This window comes from Podospora pseudoanserina, chromosome 3 (assembly GCF_035222485.1).
Source record: "Podospora pseudoanserina strain CBS 124.78 chromosome 3, whole genome shotgun sequence".
Classification (NCBI taxonomy): domain Eukaryota; kingdom Fungi; phylum Ascomycota; class Sordariomycetes; order Sordariales; family Podosporaceae; genus Podospora; species Podospora pseudoanserina.
Genome location: NC_085922.1, coordinates 3396401 through 3411679, shown reverse-complemented (window position 1 = coordinate 3411679; position 15279 = coordinate 3396401). Strand labels below are relative to the sequence as shown.

The 15279-nt window shown below is 54.6% G+C and overlaps 5 protein-coding genes across 5 annotated transcripts; 3 read left to right on the top strand and 2 right to left on the bottom strand.

The window, feature by feature from the left end:
• Positions 1-91: 91 nt before the first annotated feature.
• QC764_309730 (uncharacterized protein) lies at positions 92-3849 on the bottom strand. The gene is made up of 2 exons (XM_062946086.1): positions 3574-3849; positions 92-3510 (listed from the first exon to the last, which is right to left on the bottom strand). Exons 1-2 carry the CDS (start codon positions 3688-3690, stop codon positions 460-462), a joined length of 3168 nt encoding a protein of 1055 aa, XP_062802138.1. The 5' UTR covers positions 3691-3849; the 3' UTR covers positions 92-459.
• On the top strand, positions 445-6685 carry QC764_309720 (uncharacterized protein; the record flags this gene model as incomplete). Its single annotated transcript, XM_062946085.1, is given in 5 exon segments — positions 445-1034; positions 1047-5802; positions 5858-6007; positions 6055-6569; positions 6631-6685. The coding sequence occupies 4 exon segments, from the start codon at positions 4924-4926 to the stop codon at positions 6683-6685; spliced, it is 1599 nt and encodes a 532-aa protein (XP_062802137.1). The 5' UTR covers positions 445-1034; positions 1047-4923.
• Positions 6686-7367: 682 nt separating this feature from the next.
• On the top strand, positions 7368-9721 carry QC764_300971 (uncharacterized protein; the record flags this gene model as incomplete). The annotated part of the gene is made up of 3 exons (XM_062945227.1): positions 7368-7640; positions 7716-8455; positions 8522-9721. 3 exons carry the CDS (start codon positions 7368-7370, stop codon positions 8661-8663), a joined length of 1155 nt encoding a protein of 384 aa, XP_062802136.1. The 3' UTR covers positions 8664-9721.
• Positions 8811-10583, bottom strand: QC764_309710 (uncharacterized protein; the record flags this gene model as incomplete). The annotated part of the gene is made up of 1 exon (XM_062946084.1): positions 8811-10583. One exon carries the CDS (start codon positions 10581-10583, stop codon positions 8811-8813), a length of 1773 nt encoding a protein of 590 aa, XP_062802135.1.
• An 826-nt stretch (positions 10584-11409) lies between these two features.
• Positions 11410-13899, top strand: QC764_309700 (uncharacterized protein; the record flags this gene model as incomplete). The annotated part of the gene is made up of 1 exon (XM_062946083.1): positions 11410-13899. One exon carries the CDS (start codon positions 11410-11412, stop codon positions 13897-13899), a length of 2490 nt encoding a protein of 829 aa, XP_062802134.1.
• Between the last annotated feature and the right edge of the window lie 1380 nt (positions 13900-15279).

Sequence of the window (15279 nt, the reverse complement as noted above, 5' to 3'; positions counted from 1 at the left end):
ATGAAACAACAACTCAACAGAATGAATACGAAAGTCGTGAGAATGTCACCTTGATCACCCTATCATAAGTACAAAGAGTAGTTACAATTCAGCTCAAAGCCTATCAAGTCAATTCTTTTTACTGCTATGCTTACTTGCTATGCTGACATCAAACGACACAAACACCAAATGCCCCCCCCCCCGTTTCCCCATCCCTTCCCCAAAGAAAGACAAAAAAACAAAAGCCTCCTCCTCCTTTTTTCATCGCTGAACCCACAAATTTAATTCATCCAACAATTTCCCATACGTACAAGACCACATCAGATCATATCCGACAGAAACATATAAGTACCTTACGTTTCGTAATCCATCATGAAAGAACCTCCCCCCACCACCACCATCAGACAAAAGAAATTACCAGTCCCATGTAGACAAACTTCCCCTTAAAAAATAGACATCATCCCCCTCTTGTAAAAGGACTCACCAAAACCTCCTCCTCGTAGCCGTAGCCTTCTTTGTCTCGGTGGTCGTCGTCTTGCTCTCTTCCTCCCCCTCCACAGGCAGCGAAACAGTAATCTTCACCGTCTCAGTCTCATAAACAGTCTGCTCCACCGTCTGCGGTATGGCAGTCACAACCCTCGACACAGTCTGCGTCTTGGTCACCACGCTGACCCGCACAATCTCCGTCACCGTCTCGAACACGCGCACAGTCTTGTGCTGCGTGACAAAAGGGCCGGGGATAAAGTCGATAACGGTCGAGTGCCTCTTCCCAATGACGACCTGCTCCAGACCGCCGTACTCTTCACTGCCACCAGGTTTCTTCCCAACGACGACTTGCTCAAGACCAGACTCTTGCGGGGGTGCGTCGGCCTTCTTCCCGCCGGCGGCAACGACCTGCTCAAGACCATATTCCTCCGCTTCCGGCTTCGGTGCCTCAGCCCCGAAGACTTCCACCCCCCTCTCACCATCGGCAACAGCGCCGGTTGGACTTTCATCGTCTGATTTAGGTGCGGTCCCGTAAACCTCAACCCCGGACTCGGGCTTCTCGGCGGCGGGCTCGGCGGCGGGCTCGGCGGGCAGCGGAACGGCGACATCATCCTGTGCTGACTGAGCCACAGCATTGACCGCCGCCGATGCGAGAACAAGCTCCGCACTAGATTCAGTAACCGCGGCAACCGGAGCCTCAGAGACGTTATTCTCCGCCTCCGCCTCCGCCTCCTCCTCCTCCTCCGCAACTTCAATCGACGGAACCTCACGCTCAACCTCAACAGCAGGCGTCTCCTCAACAACCACACTCTGAGCCTGAACAGGCGGATCAGAAGCAACACCATAAACAACACCCCCCAAGCCCATCGAACCATCCTCGGTACTAGCCAAACCCGCAGTCGCCTCGGGCACGCTCGCCTCAATCTTCGCCTCCGGCACCTTCTCAACACCATAATTCTCCGGCCTCGGCTCAGACTTGTACGTGGCAGGCGCCAAGTCCTGCTGTCGATTCCCCAGCCCAATCACAACCACAAGCAACACCAACACGACAATAGCCACATTCTTCGGGTCGTTGAAAAAGTCCCTAGCCACCAGCGCGCCCGCCTTGACATATGTCCACCCATCCTTCACCGTCTCATTCCCGTTATCCAACGCCACCCTAAACGCCTCGGTGAGTAAATCGATAAATCCCGCGTTTTGGAGCTCCCGCTGACGTTTCTGCGCTCGCTCAGCCTGTCGGCGCTCGTACTCGGCTCGGCGTTCGCGAATGACTTCAGAGGGTGAGAGGGGCGTGGGAGGCGCAATGTACGAGTCGGGGTGTCGGTCGCGGAGGGTCGATGACTGATCGAGGCTAGACGTTGGCGTGATGGCTATGAGAGCTTGGGATACCGGAACAGACCCGTAACCTTCACCGACCGAGGGCGCTGGTCTTGCAAAAGGTGCACGCTCGGCAGCCGGTTCTGGGGTTGGGATCGGTTCAGGCGGGGGCATGTCGCCATAGATTTCGCGCATCCGCTCTTCGTCGCGACGTCGACGCTCTTCAGATGTGTCAAGGCCGTCTTGTGCCGCGCGGGGACGCGATGATGACGGGGGCTGCAGGAACTCTGGTGAGGTCACCCGATCGAAGGGTTCCATTGGTGGCTCAGGTGTCGATGGCTGGACTTCGACATGCAGACCAGAAGAGGGCCGCGAGCCATGCAGACCAGACGTCGGGCGAGATCGTTGGGCATCGGCTTGCGCCTCTGGAGTGAGCCCTGACTTGGCCGCAGCCTCGGCATCCAGCAACAGGTCTCTCTGTCGTTGCTCCTCCTGCTCAAGCTGGAAGACGGCCACCTTTTCGAGCTCATGCTGCATTGCTGGGGTGAGAATCAGTTCGACCTCGCAGTCCACCCGCTCCATTTCCCTCCAGCAGGCTTCCCAGGCGCCGGATTTCATGAGTCCGTTGCTAGCGTACACCTTTACCCGGTAAATCTTGCTGGAGCCCAGCTTCTCATAGCGGATCTCGGTCTTGCATTCCTTACACCAATGCCGGTTATCCTCAGTTGACTTTGGGTATTCCAACTCGCCTTCCTCATCGTCTTCGGCCGTCACGTTGGCTGGACCGAGATAGTGCCCGCATTCCAAGATCCTGGCTCTTCTCTTGAATGGTAGCTCGAGAGCTTCGAGGAGACGCTCTTCAAGCACCTCGAAATCGTTCTGCGGATGTGGGAGAAGAATACCGCGCTCGAGAACAGTGTCGCCCAGTCGGTCCTGCAGATCACGCCACGAATCGCGCAAGGCCTTGATTTCGTCCGAGGCCACATAGGGAAGCCCCCCTTCGTCGATGGTCCTACCGCTGACGAGATCGAGCCCATTAAGCGTCTCGCCCCAGACCCAGCGAAGAGGCAGGAGGGTAACGTGGAGAAGAACGAGGGGAGCCTCTGTTCGGACCTTGAAACGGCTCGGTGTTGTTCGCCCCTTGGGAGAGTATTGTACCTGGACGGTGGGACTGCCGACCCGGGATACTGTGGGAAACATGACGGGCGTTCCGCTGTGTCGCTTGTTCGGCCTGGCGGAGCTTCCGTCGAACAATGAAGGTGTGGGAGAGCCCGTCTGCAATGCGCGGACTTCGGAGGGGGTGCGAATCGACGAGCGGGCCGACCGAGTCGACACGCCGGACACGATCCTATCGGAGTTCCTGCTTTCGGACGTCCTACTCGAGGCGCACGACTGTCGACGAGATTGGCTGTCCTTTCCTTGGGGTGTCTTGGAATCAGAATCGTGCCCTCCATCTACCGACCCGACGGAACTGTGGCTGCGGGACCCATGCTCGCTAAATACGTCGTCGCCGTGGTGGGAGCTGTTATCGGCGGTGTCCTCGCTGGCGGTGCGAGAGTGGAGGTGCTGGCGGAGCAGCGAGCTTGTGGATTCTCGTCGGTTGGGGCTATCCCGACCGCTATATGTGCTCGTCGCGTCCGACTCTTCCCCCTCGATGTCTTCGGCTGTGGTGGCGCGAGGTTTTGTCTCGGGAGCTACGGTCTCTCGCTTTTCCGGGTCCTGCTCCAGCTTCGATGCGACGACGGTCAGCAAACGCCTTCCACGGATACAATGGACGGCGGGGAAATCTACCTCTGTGGACAGCGGCACCTGTGCCGCTCGTGTGTCGTCATCGGCCATGTCTCGGTCGCTGGGGTCTACAAAGATTGCAAAATCCAGAGGTGGTGGCTCTTTGAGCTTCCGGGGCATACTTTGTGTGTGTTTATAGATACCAGCCACCACTTGGACGCTCGGGCAACGAACCGAAAAGCCGGTGCAGCAGCATTGGTCGAATCAAGTTCCACCGGGTGGAGAGGCTAGACTCGGCGATGCGCTGGCAGTCGGCAAGGGGAGGATGACGGGAGGATCCGACTGGTGTGGCCGGGTCTGGTGGTGGTCGGGCACAAAGTGACAGGCGGCGGCAGCAGGGGGCGGGGGCGGGAAAGGCGGTGACGGGTGCTGTGACAGGAGGAGGAGAGCTTTCTCTGCCAGTACACCCAAGTCTTGCATTGGGTGGGCGAGGTAAACAAACAGTTGCCAGGTCGACACAGCCCCGCATTTATCTCAGGTCTTGGCCCAGACCACCCAACGGCGAGTGTGCAAGTGAATATCATATTGGTGTTCCACCGCATTCGAACCGCTGGATACACAGCTGCTTGATGTGGCGCCTCATTGCTCCGGGCTGGGATGAATTGACTTTGCATCGACATTCCATGCCTGGACGTTCAGCAGTAGGGAGCATTGACAGGTGCAGGGTTCCGAGTTGGATGAACTTGACAGCTGCGGAACCTGACGTCATGTCTTGGCGTGTCTTCTCTGCTCCTCGTAAGAATAAGCATTTTCGAAGGAAATCTTAGATGGGAGATGAGGTGCTGTCTTGGTGAAAGGCATTGAAGTGGTAGAGATGGTACGATACAGGCACTCAGCATAATACCTTGCTACGTGTTCTCCCTTCGTCCATGGTTGAAGAGGGGGCAATCCACCAACCCTACAAAAAGCCATTTATAATCCGAGTACCGCTGTCCGATAACAAGCAGATAAACCCCTCAACATGGCCCTGTCAATTCCTGCCTTATTCCATCCCAATGTTGGATGCTGCGCCTTGACCAGGCGTCCAGACCGAAGGCTCACCGCCCCGATGTCACCCTCCGTCCCACTCCCAAGGGCTCGGGCTCCGAGTATCCCACACATGGGGGGGGGAGGGGGCTGCCCGAACTGGCCATGACGTCCAAGTAAGCTTCCAAGTTTCCAACAGATGGGATTCCGCCTGCCCCTGCCGAGCCTGGTTTACCGTCGAACCCAATCTAGGCCCAGATCTCTATCTGAGTCGAGCATCTGGCAACCTGCTTAAAACCACATCCTACCCCTCGAGTCCCCTAGCCTTAATCTTTCTTTTATTTATTCATTTTCTACCCTTTACATCAAACAACAACATCAATCAACATGGGTGGCAACCCCGAACGCACCCCCTCCCCCTCCAGGCGGGAGCCTACACCAGAGAACATGACCATGATGCAAGGCTTCGAATGGTACATCCCCGCCGACCAACAACACTGGGCCCGCCTCACGAAAGCCCTCCCCCAGCTGAAAGAATTCGGCATCGACAACATCTGGATCCCCCCCGGATGCAAAGCCTCCTCCAAAAACGGCAACGGCTACGACATCTACGACCTCTACGACCTGGGCGAGTTTGACCAAAAGGGCACCATCTCCACGAAATGGGGCACCAAAAGGGAGCTCGTCAGTCTTTGCAATAAAGCGAAGGAGCTCGGCGTGGGGATCTACTGGGATGCGGTCCTCAACCACAAGATGGGCGCTGATCACAAGGAGCGGTGTCCTGTTGTCGAGGTTGACGAGAATGATAGGACGAGGGTGGTCAGTGGCAAGTATGAGATTGATGCCTGGGTTGGGTTTGAGTTTCCGGGACGAAAGGAGCAGTACAGCAGGATGAAGTGGCATTGGTATCATTTTACCGGGGTGGATTTTAACGCCGAGAATGGGAAGAAGGCGATATACAAGATTGCGGGTGAGCAAGGGGAGGGATGGGCGAGTGAGTGGGATGGGGATGTCGATGATGAGAAGGGGAATTATGATTTCCTCATGGGCTCCGACATCAACCATGAGCACCCTGAGGTGAGGGAGGACATCATGCGGTGGGGGAGCTGGCTTGCGAATGAGATTCCGATCAAGGGGATTCGGTTTGATGCTGTCAAGCACTTTAGCGAGGATTTTTTGCGCGAGTTTATTAAGAATATGGACGAGGAATTTGGGCCGGGGTGGTTCTTTGTGGGGGAGTTTTGGAAGGATTCGTTGCAGGACATGGTGAGATGCTTTTGCTATTCAGAGCTCATGGTACTACTGGCTAACATGGCTTTAGAACGACTACCTGGCAAGGATGAAGTACAAGTTCTCCTTGTTTGACGCGCCATTGGTTCATAACTTTAGCGACATCAGCAGGGCCAATGGGGCTGACCTCAGAAAGGTGTTTGACGACACCTTGGTCCAGGCGCAGCCTGTCTCGGCGGTTGTAAGTCACTTCCTTGGCACTTGCTGAAGCCGACACTAACCAGTTAGACATTGGTGATGAACCACGACACCCAACCCTACCAGGCCCTCGAAGCTCCCATTGAGGGCTGGTTCAAGCCTCTGGCCTATGCTCTCATCCTCCTGCGCGACCAAGGCTACCCTTGCGTGTGGTACGGTGACTTGTACGGCATCCAAGGCGAGCACACCTTCCCTCCCTCCTGCGGTGGTGATCTCCCGAGGATCATGCTAGCCCGCAAGCTGTATTCGTACGGCCAGCAAGCCGACTACTTTGACTACCCTACCTGCATCGGCTGGGTGCGGTATGGTACCTGGGACAGGCCGTTTGGCTGTGCCGTGGTCATGAGCAACGCTGGGCCGGGAAGCAAGAGAATGCATGTTGGTGAGATGCACGCGGGGGAGGTATGGACTGATGTTATGGGGTGGAATGATGCCAAGATCAAGATTGGGGATGATGGGTTTGGTGAGTTTGTGTGTGGGCAGACGAGCGTGAGTATTTGGGTGAATGAGAAGGCGAAGGATCGGGCGAGGTTTGAGAAGGAGTTGTAAGTTTTATTTTCTGGTATGCTTTGAGGGTACAATTACGGTTTGGCTAACAGTGGACAGTGATGCCGACATCTACAGGATACCCTATGACGAGTCGGGCTCTACCTCTTCGTAGGCCTGTGATCACAAGTGTACCCATGACGGGGTCGTAAGCGAGGGCTACAGTTGAATAGAATAGACAACTATCAAGACGGTGTCCCACCAACTCGGTTGTTGATTGTTTGGAATGCTTCGTCAGTGCGTTGAAACCAACTTCCCTTTTGGGTTGTCGAGGGCTATATGTGAAGCGGTCCAATTACGTGTCCTGCAAAGTGTCAACAAGAAGCCAACTTACATGTGTTGTGAATGGGGGTGTGTCGTGGTTATATTGCATACCGGTACTTTACCCGGATTGAGCCCTTTGCACCGCAATGCTAACCGACGTATCGGCAGGCAACTCGGCACCTTCCTGGTCTTGTAACGGACGAGTTGTAAGAAGTCAGGTAACACCAGATGTGGAGGAGGAAGATTGGGACCCCCTGTTGATATCGGAGGCATGATTGCCGATTTGTTGTTCCCCTCTCTCCAAACTATGCAAGAGATAATATCACGACGTATTACGCGTCTTTCTTGGTCTGCAACAGTCCAACGAATCTCGGCTGGGAGAATGGCGATCTAAATCTTGGATTCAGGTGAGGGGGGTTGGGGGGGGTTTGTTGGGTATAATAGGGTCCAACTGCCACCAAGGTCTATGAGTTCGTGTTGGTTTGATAGGCACATCCCAACATTGAGCTGCGTACCCTACCTCACGCGCAAAGATGTTAGGCCAACTCCTGGTTGCTGCCCTGGCGGCAGGCAATGCCCTTGCCGCGCCGACAGCAGTTGAGAAACGCCAGACCTCCAACAAATGCACCAACCCCCGGATCCGAAAAGCATGGCACAAGCTCACCGACACAGAGAAGCAAACCTACCTCGACGCCGAGCTCTGCCTCATGAACCACCCCGCCACTCTCGGCCTGCGCGGCGCAAAGACCAAGTACGACGAGTTGACCTCTGTGCACATTCTCGAGTCTGAAATCTCCCATTTTGTTGTATGTTCCCTTCTTCGCCCCCCCCACCCAACCCCCCCTTTTCACCCCTTTTTGTCCCATCTGACCCCTCCCTAGGGCGCCTTCCTCCCCTTCCACCGCCTCTACATCCACGCCCACGACGTCACCCTCCGCTCGCTATGCAACTACACCGGCCCCCACCCCTACTGGGACGAAACCCACGACTACACCTCCTTCACAACCTCGGACATGTTCTCCACCACCTCCCCCTCCTTCGGCGGCAACGGCGTCGGCGCCACCCAGTGCATCGAGACGGGGCCCTTTGCGGACTACCGCTCCGTTTTGGGTCCTGGGTTCAGGATCTCGCCTGATAATCCAAAGTGCATCACCCGTAACATCAACAACTTTGCCGCCAGCGGTGCCTCACCGGAGATTGTAGCCGGGTGTTTGGGACAGGAGGACTGGTTGTCTTTCTGGGCTTGCGCCGAGGGTAGACCTCACGGGGCGGGACACGGCGGGGTGGGGGCCGAGATGGGCAATCCGATCAGTAGCCCTAGCGATCCGACCTTTTGGATGCATCATGCTTGGTTGGATCGGCTGTGGGCGCAGTGGCAGGATTTGAGGCCGGAGGTTAGGCTGGGGGAGATGGGGGGGAATAATAGGATGAGGAATGGGTTTGGGGCCGGGCCGCCTAATGGTGGGTTCCCTGGGGGAGGTGAGGGTGGTGGTGGTGGTGGGTTTCCTGGGTTCCCGCCTGGGAATGGGACTTTCCCTGGGTTTCCCGGGGGTGGTGGTGGGTTTGGAGGGGGCCCAGGGTTTGGGAACCCGGAGGATCTGACCAGGCCGGAGGATGTACCGTGAGTGTTTTCTGATCTGTTTGTGGTTGAGGGGAGACAAAGCTGACTGAGATTGTGTGAAAATAGGGAGGCGATTGTGGAGGGTGATAATGGGGGGAATGTGACGACGCTGGGACACGTGCTGCATATGCATGGGCTTATTCCGGATGCTACGATTGCTGATGTGATGGATACCAGGGGGGAGCTGTTGTGCTTTGAGTATGATTGATAAAGCTGGCTGCAGTTTCCATAGCACTCCTCGAGACATCCCGTTCAATATGGTGAGAGTCTACAACATTACGCTCTGCCAACAGGATAAGAGTATTTGATTTATTTATGTACACAAGATACAGATTGAAGATCTAACAGGCGTCCGTCATAATGGGATGGATTGGAATCCTGGCCTCGACCTCGGCAGGCTCGTGTTTGCAATCCGAGGAAAAGATTCATCAGTAGACCGATGCCTTCGATTTGTCCGCCCCTGACCATATGGAACGAGCTCCCTACCCTTGGCCCCCGGGTCTCCCTTCGGCCTATTCTCGACAACCTCCAACTGTAAGGATCGACCTATTTTTGTCCTCCCAAAGAAATCTAGTGCTTTACTAGGTAGACTGGCGGTAACGGTGAATTGCCTTCTGTCGATCACCACCTGAGTTTGATTTGATGCTTCAAGTACTTGAGGGTGGTCCAAACCCAAGTCTTCCCAGTGCAGCATATCCCCTGGGGCTCGACGACGAAATATGTATGCTGTAGCAGCGGTATGCTTCGCAGTCTCCAGAATGTAGATCCGTACCTGGTCCTCCCCCTCCCGCCGATACAGCACAGTGAAGCGGGTGCGCTTTCCTCCAACATCACCCTCAAGAAGAAAGGCACCGACAAGATATGTTGGAAGATGGAACTGAATCATGTCCTGATCGTCCCAATAACCAGACGGGATGGTGTGTTTCATGCTCCACTCAGGAATCGAGACCTCAGTGCAGCGTTTGCGAAATGCCAATAGTGTATCATTATCGAGTGGTCGTGTATCGGTCACGAAATGGCAGGTGGCTATATCCGTTTTCAAAAGAGACTTGTTTTCTGTCCCGCTGATCATCTTGAGCGGCCGTGATTTTCGAAGGAAGAGAGATTCTCCGATCTTTCTCAGCTGGATCCCCAAATACGCCCCAGAGCCACGAGACAGGAATCCAACCATGAAAACGTATTCTCTCTTGAGACTTTCGTTTGCGCCCGCTGGTTGATCGTTCTTCAGGGGCATTCGATGAAAAAATATGTCTTGCAGTTGTATGCCTCTGTTGGTGAGGACGAACTGGGGATTGTGGGATGTCGATGGTCTCCAGACACAGACATGCTCGCACAGCGCGAATGCTTGTGGCGATGCGGCGAGCACACCACAGTGTCCCTCTTGGACCTCCTCCCGCGTCGGCTGCCACGCGAAGATTGTGATGTCGTTACTGCGCTTGATGAGCTCCTCCTGCAGCCGACGAAAAGCCATTTTCCCTTCACCATATATGAGCGGCATGTTTACCTCGAGGATTCCAAAAAGGCAATACGCCTCGTCTTCTACACGTGTCGTTGTTCGTGACGAAGCCCAGGATAGTCTTTGGGCTACCGAATACTCGGAACTTCGATGATTCCCCAACAGGAGGTCCTCCGGAATTTTTGTAGCTGCCGAGAGTACGTCGCTGTCTCGAGGCTTCTGGCCACAAAGTTTCCATTTGCTATCATAAAATTCAACTCTTTTTGGTGCAATCAACTCTTGAAGGGTCCATCCCCGGGTGATCCATCTGGAGAACCGGACACCAGTCCCAAAGTCGACTCCCGACTCCATGTCGGCGAGATGTACGACGCAGACCACTGCCCTTTGGTACCACTGGAACATGGAGTTGATGCTCTCGGTCAGCTCGGCACTGCTGGTCTTGTCAATGCAACAAGTGTCGATCCAGACATAGTCTATGGCCTTGGAGCGGGCCAGTCGACATGTCTGTGTGATTTTGGCGTAGCCAGACTTGCCCAGGTGCAGGTGGGGTTGTTGCATGTCTCGAAAGGTGACTTCATCTTCTCCCCAGGTGTGTGATAGAATCAAATAGGGAGGAAGGGGCTTCTCGAAGAACTCTTCAAAGCGCAAAGTGTTGGCGTTTATTAACCGCATGATGAGGAAGTCTGGGAAATGCAATGGTAGCAGTCGTCAAAACAAAGGAAAAATCCGGGTGCTCGAGTCCCCTAAGGTCAGGTCGATTTCTTTTAATCCAACAGGTGGTCAACCCCGCATGAATGTGGCTGCGGCTGTGTGCCTGGTTGTCATCGAAGGCGCATCAATAGGCACACCGTCGGCGGTAATGGAAGTTGCGGTTGGGCATGGCGAGCCTCTGTCAATGCCGTGCTTTGCAAGAATGCTCTCAATGCTCATGTCGTGGGCGTGCGACGAGGCAATGGTTTTCTGAAAAAAAAAAAAAAAAAAAGCCTCTTCTTGTCTTCCTGCACATGTCAGCAAGATGTTTGAGATGGAACGCGGGAAAGTTCACCGATCGCGACTTGACGGGATAGAAATGGTGCATCTCCACGCAGCAGGAAGGGAGCCTGGAGCGTAACACCTGAGGTGATGCAGGTGTCGAATCTGCAGCTCTGCTAGTTGTTGCGGCACGGTTCCCCATCTAGGTGCCGTGCTTGTCTGTCTCGGTCTAGGTATTGGCACGCGGAGTTTCCGCCATCCTGCTCAAACCATCTTGATGGGTTGAATACTGCCTACCTACGTCATTTTCAGGTTCATTCTGTGCTGTTTTGTTTCGACACTATCTTTCTTGTGCTGAGGGGTCATTCATTGGTGTGTACTTTAGGTAGCACCAGTAGCTTGTTCATCAGATGCAGTAATGAGTTTCCTACAGCTATCTCTCATAAGCGGGAGCCATTGGGCATCAATTCCGTCGGTCCACTATTCTTATTCGACATCAACATAGAATATAGGGCTCCTTAGACTTATGATGGTTGGTTTGTCAACATCTGCCGTGTCTCATGACCGAGATATTTCGCTTGACAACGACACCGAAGCACCTGAACTGCCATGCACGATATGTGAGGGGCAACACCCTCCCAACCCACGCCTATGCGGCAACTGTCAGTCTTGGAATGATCTCCTCCACCTTCGAATTTGCGACGAGCCCAGCTACCTGAAGTTGGACGCTTATCGTTTCATGAACCGCGGGTCTCAGGGGCCTAGAGGTGTTCACCCACACACATTCGACGACATAGCATACCAGGACCTCAATGCCTTCAAAGGTCGTCAAGGCTGTATGATATGTCAGCTCGTCAGCGACTCAGTTCAACATTTCGGCCAGCAGCATATTTCTAATGGCTCAAAATCTGCCCTCAAGTTTGGTCTGTGGAGGCCATTCCTGATGAGGCATGTTGCCTCAACAGCCTACACAGATTCGTCAACTCTCACAGCAGCACCATCGCCGAACCCCTCGCTTACAGGCCAAATCTGTATTCTACCCGGCGTCATCCTTACTCAAAGCAACGGGACCTCTTCATTCACACCCCTCGTCCTCAAGCTGGTGCTTTATTACCGCCACGACAGCTACGATCTCCAGCATGTCGAAAAATGGATGCCAAATCCCATCTCACTCCCCAACTTGACCGCATGGTTAGACGACTGCCGACACAACCACGGAGACGAATGTAACGACCTCCTCATGCCAATGGTGGCACCGCCGGGTCTCCGATTGATAGACACCCAACTCAACAGGATCGTGGACTGGACAGCACCCAACGCAGACTATGTCGCGCTTAGCTACTGCTGGGCGGCAGCCACTCCAGAAACAACCTCTCCAACCCCAGCAGATGACCTCCAACTTCAGCTCGACAACATTGACCAACTTTCTCGTGATCACGGTCTCGATATCAGCCGTCTTCCCCCAGTCCTGGCAGATGCAATCCAACTCTGCCGCGACCTCGGCAAACGCTACCTCTGGGTCGACAGACTCTGCATCATCCAGGACGACGCAAAAAGCAAACACTCCCAAATCACCGCCATGGATCGCGTCTACCACATGGCAGATTTCACCATTGTTGCCTTGAGTTCCAAACCCGGACTCCCGGGTGTTTCCTCCCGCCCCAAAGACACTTCCCCCGAAGCCCTTTACGGCCTATGGGACGGCCCGTTTGAAAGCTCCATCGGGCTTGCCTATGGCCCTGCAGCAGACAGAGCTATCAGAGGCTCAAGATGGGATGCAAGGGGGTGGACATTTCAGGAACGAAAGCTGTCCAGAAGGTTGGTGTTTGTTGATGATCAGCGCGCGTATTTTAGCTGTTACCAAGGTGCAAGATGGGAGCATGACACCCGGGTGGGGGCCGACACAGTCCATGACTCTTCCACCTCGGGGCTGCAAGTTGAACCAAGTTTTGTTGCCTACGCCTGCTGCGCGATTCCTTACTCCATGAGGGAACTGTCCTTCAGAAGTGATATCCTCAACGCGTTTGCCGGGGTGGGAAATGTGCTCTCGTCACGAATGGAAACGGAGATGTTGTTTGGGATTCCGGAGCGGTATCTCCTCCAGGGGCTGCTATGGCGGTCAGATGATTTTGCCGTCGGGAGGGATGAAACGTTGGGGATCCCGAGTTGGAGCTGGGCGAGCTGGGACGGGATAGTGGATTACGGGCCTGGGTTTAGGGCTACGTTTGGGTTGAGGGGGGAGGGGGGTGGGAGTGCTGGCACGCCGAATCTGTATGGACCCGGGCTGAGGTATTTTAGGGGGTATTACCCCTCTGACGTGGGGAATTTGGTGACGTTTTGGTATTCTGATAAGAGGCAGGTGAGGAGGGTGGTAGAAGACAAGACTTGGTTCGGGTTAGACTACATGACTGAGGAAGAGTTTTGGGATTATTTGGATGAGGAGTGGGTGAGGGGGGATAGGCTGGCGGAGAGGGGGGAGTGGGAGACGAGGGCGCATTCGTGGAGGGGGTGTTGCCATAATCCTTGGAAGGCGAGACAGTACGAGGGGATAAGTGATGAAGCGAGGGGGAAAGGGGAAAGGATCCCGGGGTCGCTGGTGTTTACCACGACTTGCGCGTCGCTGTGGCTTCACCCGGCGAAACAGACATTGTTCAACACGCCTGCTACGGCTGTCTGCTTTGACATGATGACCTCCGCCCCGAAGCCAGATACGAACATCGACAAGCTTCCCTTCGTTGGGAGGACAATGCTCATGGAGAAGCAGTGGGCTGAGCAGATATTTGATGATCCAAGCAGGACGTACCGCGTCGTGGTTATCGGGGCTGGGGTGGCGTGGGATGTTCGGAGTTATGGTCAACCTGGGTGGAAGGAGTTCGCGCCAGGAGCTCCATGGGGTCTCTGTGTTTTGATAACGGAAGAGATAGATGGGGTACTCTACCGTCTAGCCAGCGGTGTAGTCGACCTCATCGCTTGGACAGATTTGAGACCATCATGGGAGTCAGTGGTGCTTGGATAAGGAGGACAGTTAGATAACCCTAACCCTTGATATGCCCCCTTTTGTGGATTTTCCATCATCGGACCAACTTCGTCAATATGACTTCTATAGCACCCAACAGGATATCCTATCCCGAGATCGGCAGATAAAGCCAAACACGAAGTCGATCCCCAATGATCTGTGGGATTCCAAAACCTTGATGCGGGCGCCTGTGGCCGTCGATCGAGCCATGATCTGCCGAAGCACCACTCACAAACGACGCTGTGAGCACAGCCACACAGCCACAAGTAATGCCCAAATGGGCAAGTGTGGCAAAGTTCCGACTGACAGCACACTGACGCCACAGCTATCCCGCACGCATGCTGAGCCACATGTCAAAGAGAAGGTTGTGGCGCACACACAACTGATGTCACTCTCTTTGAACCTGTTTTCGAGACCAGAGACCGACGGGCGGATGGCAGTGACGGGAGAGGCATGGTTATGCGCCGGGAGTCCCGATGAATTTTCTGTTGGGATGGGAAAACAAGTCATGCAGGGAAAGACTCTGAAATAGGCAACATGACATCGATACCCGTTCTTTGCAAGGCATGATGCTTCATGACCTGCGAGGGTTTGATAGGGGCTTTTCGCTCTAGTGTAGGCACTCACTGACACTGCTGAAGGTTTGACTTTGTGCAAACGGACTCAAGATCACGGTGCCTTGCCAGGGGACCGGAATAGAACATGCGCTACCCTGCGGAGACGCTAGCTTCGGGCTTATTGATGCTGCTGGCGGTCTGGGCTATTTGCTGTTCGGTGGTTCGTGTTTGAAGCATCCAATTTCATGTCTTGCAAAAGGTGACGAGACCGACAAAGGCGAGGTTTGGCATGCAGTTCGAATACACGTATTATGTCGGCGGTGGTGTGACAGTAGTCTCCTTACCATCGCAGACTTCCACAGCCTCAATCGTCAATCTCGGCTACTACCATTCTGGGGATGATGGGGGTTGAATTGGATGTTGTGCCGCTGGTGATAATAATGCGGGAGTTCCCGTTGAATTGGGAGGCCGCCGGCAGCCTCGTGTCTCTTGTGGCTTTCATCAGGAGATGGTATGGGACGAGGAATGCTCAAGCCTCATCAAAGGTCCCCGTCTGATTTGGTTGCATGTCGTCGGCAGTGAAAAGTGTGGAGTGTGGGTTTATGATGGAAGAGATCTGGGGCTGTTGCTATTTTTGTTCGCACAGTCATCAAGCGCGCCAAGAGCTGTGGCTAGTGAAGGTGCCGATCTGCAGAAAAGAAGGGAGAGAAAGGTTCCACAAGGCTGGGGGGGTCGGTAGATCGGCGGCTTGGAAGCCCCGACAACAGAAAACAGAGCAGTCGGTTGAAACGACGTTTTACGCTCCCCGTGTCCGGTGCGGGAA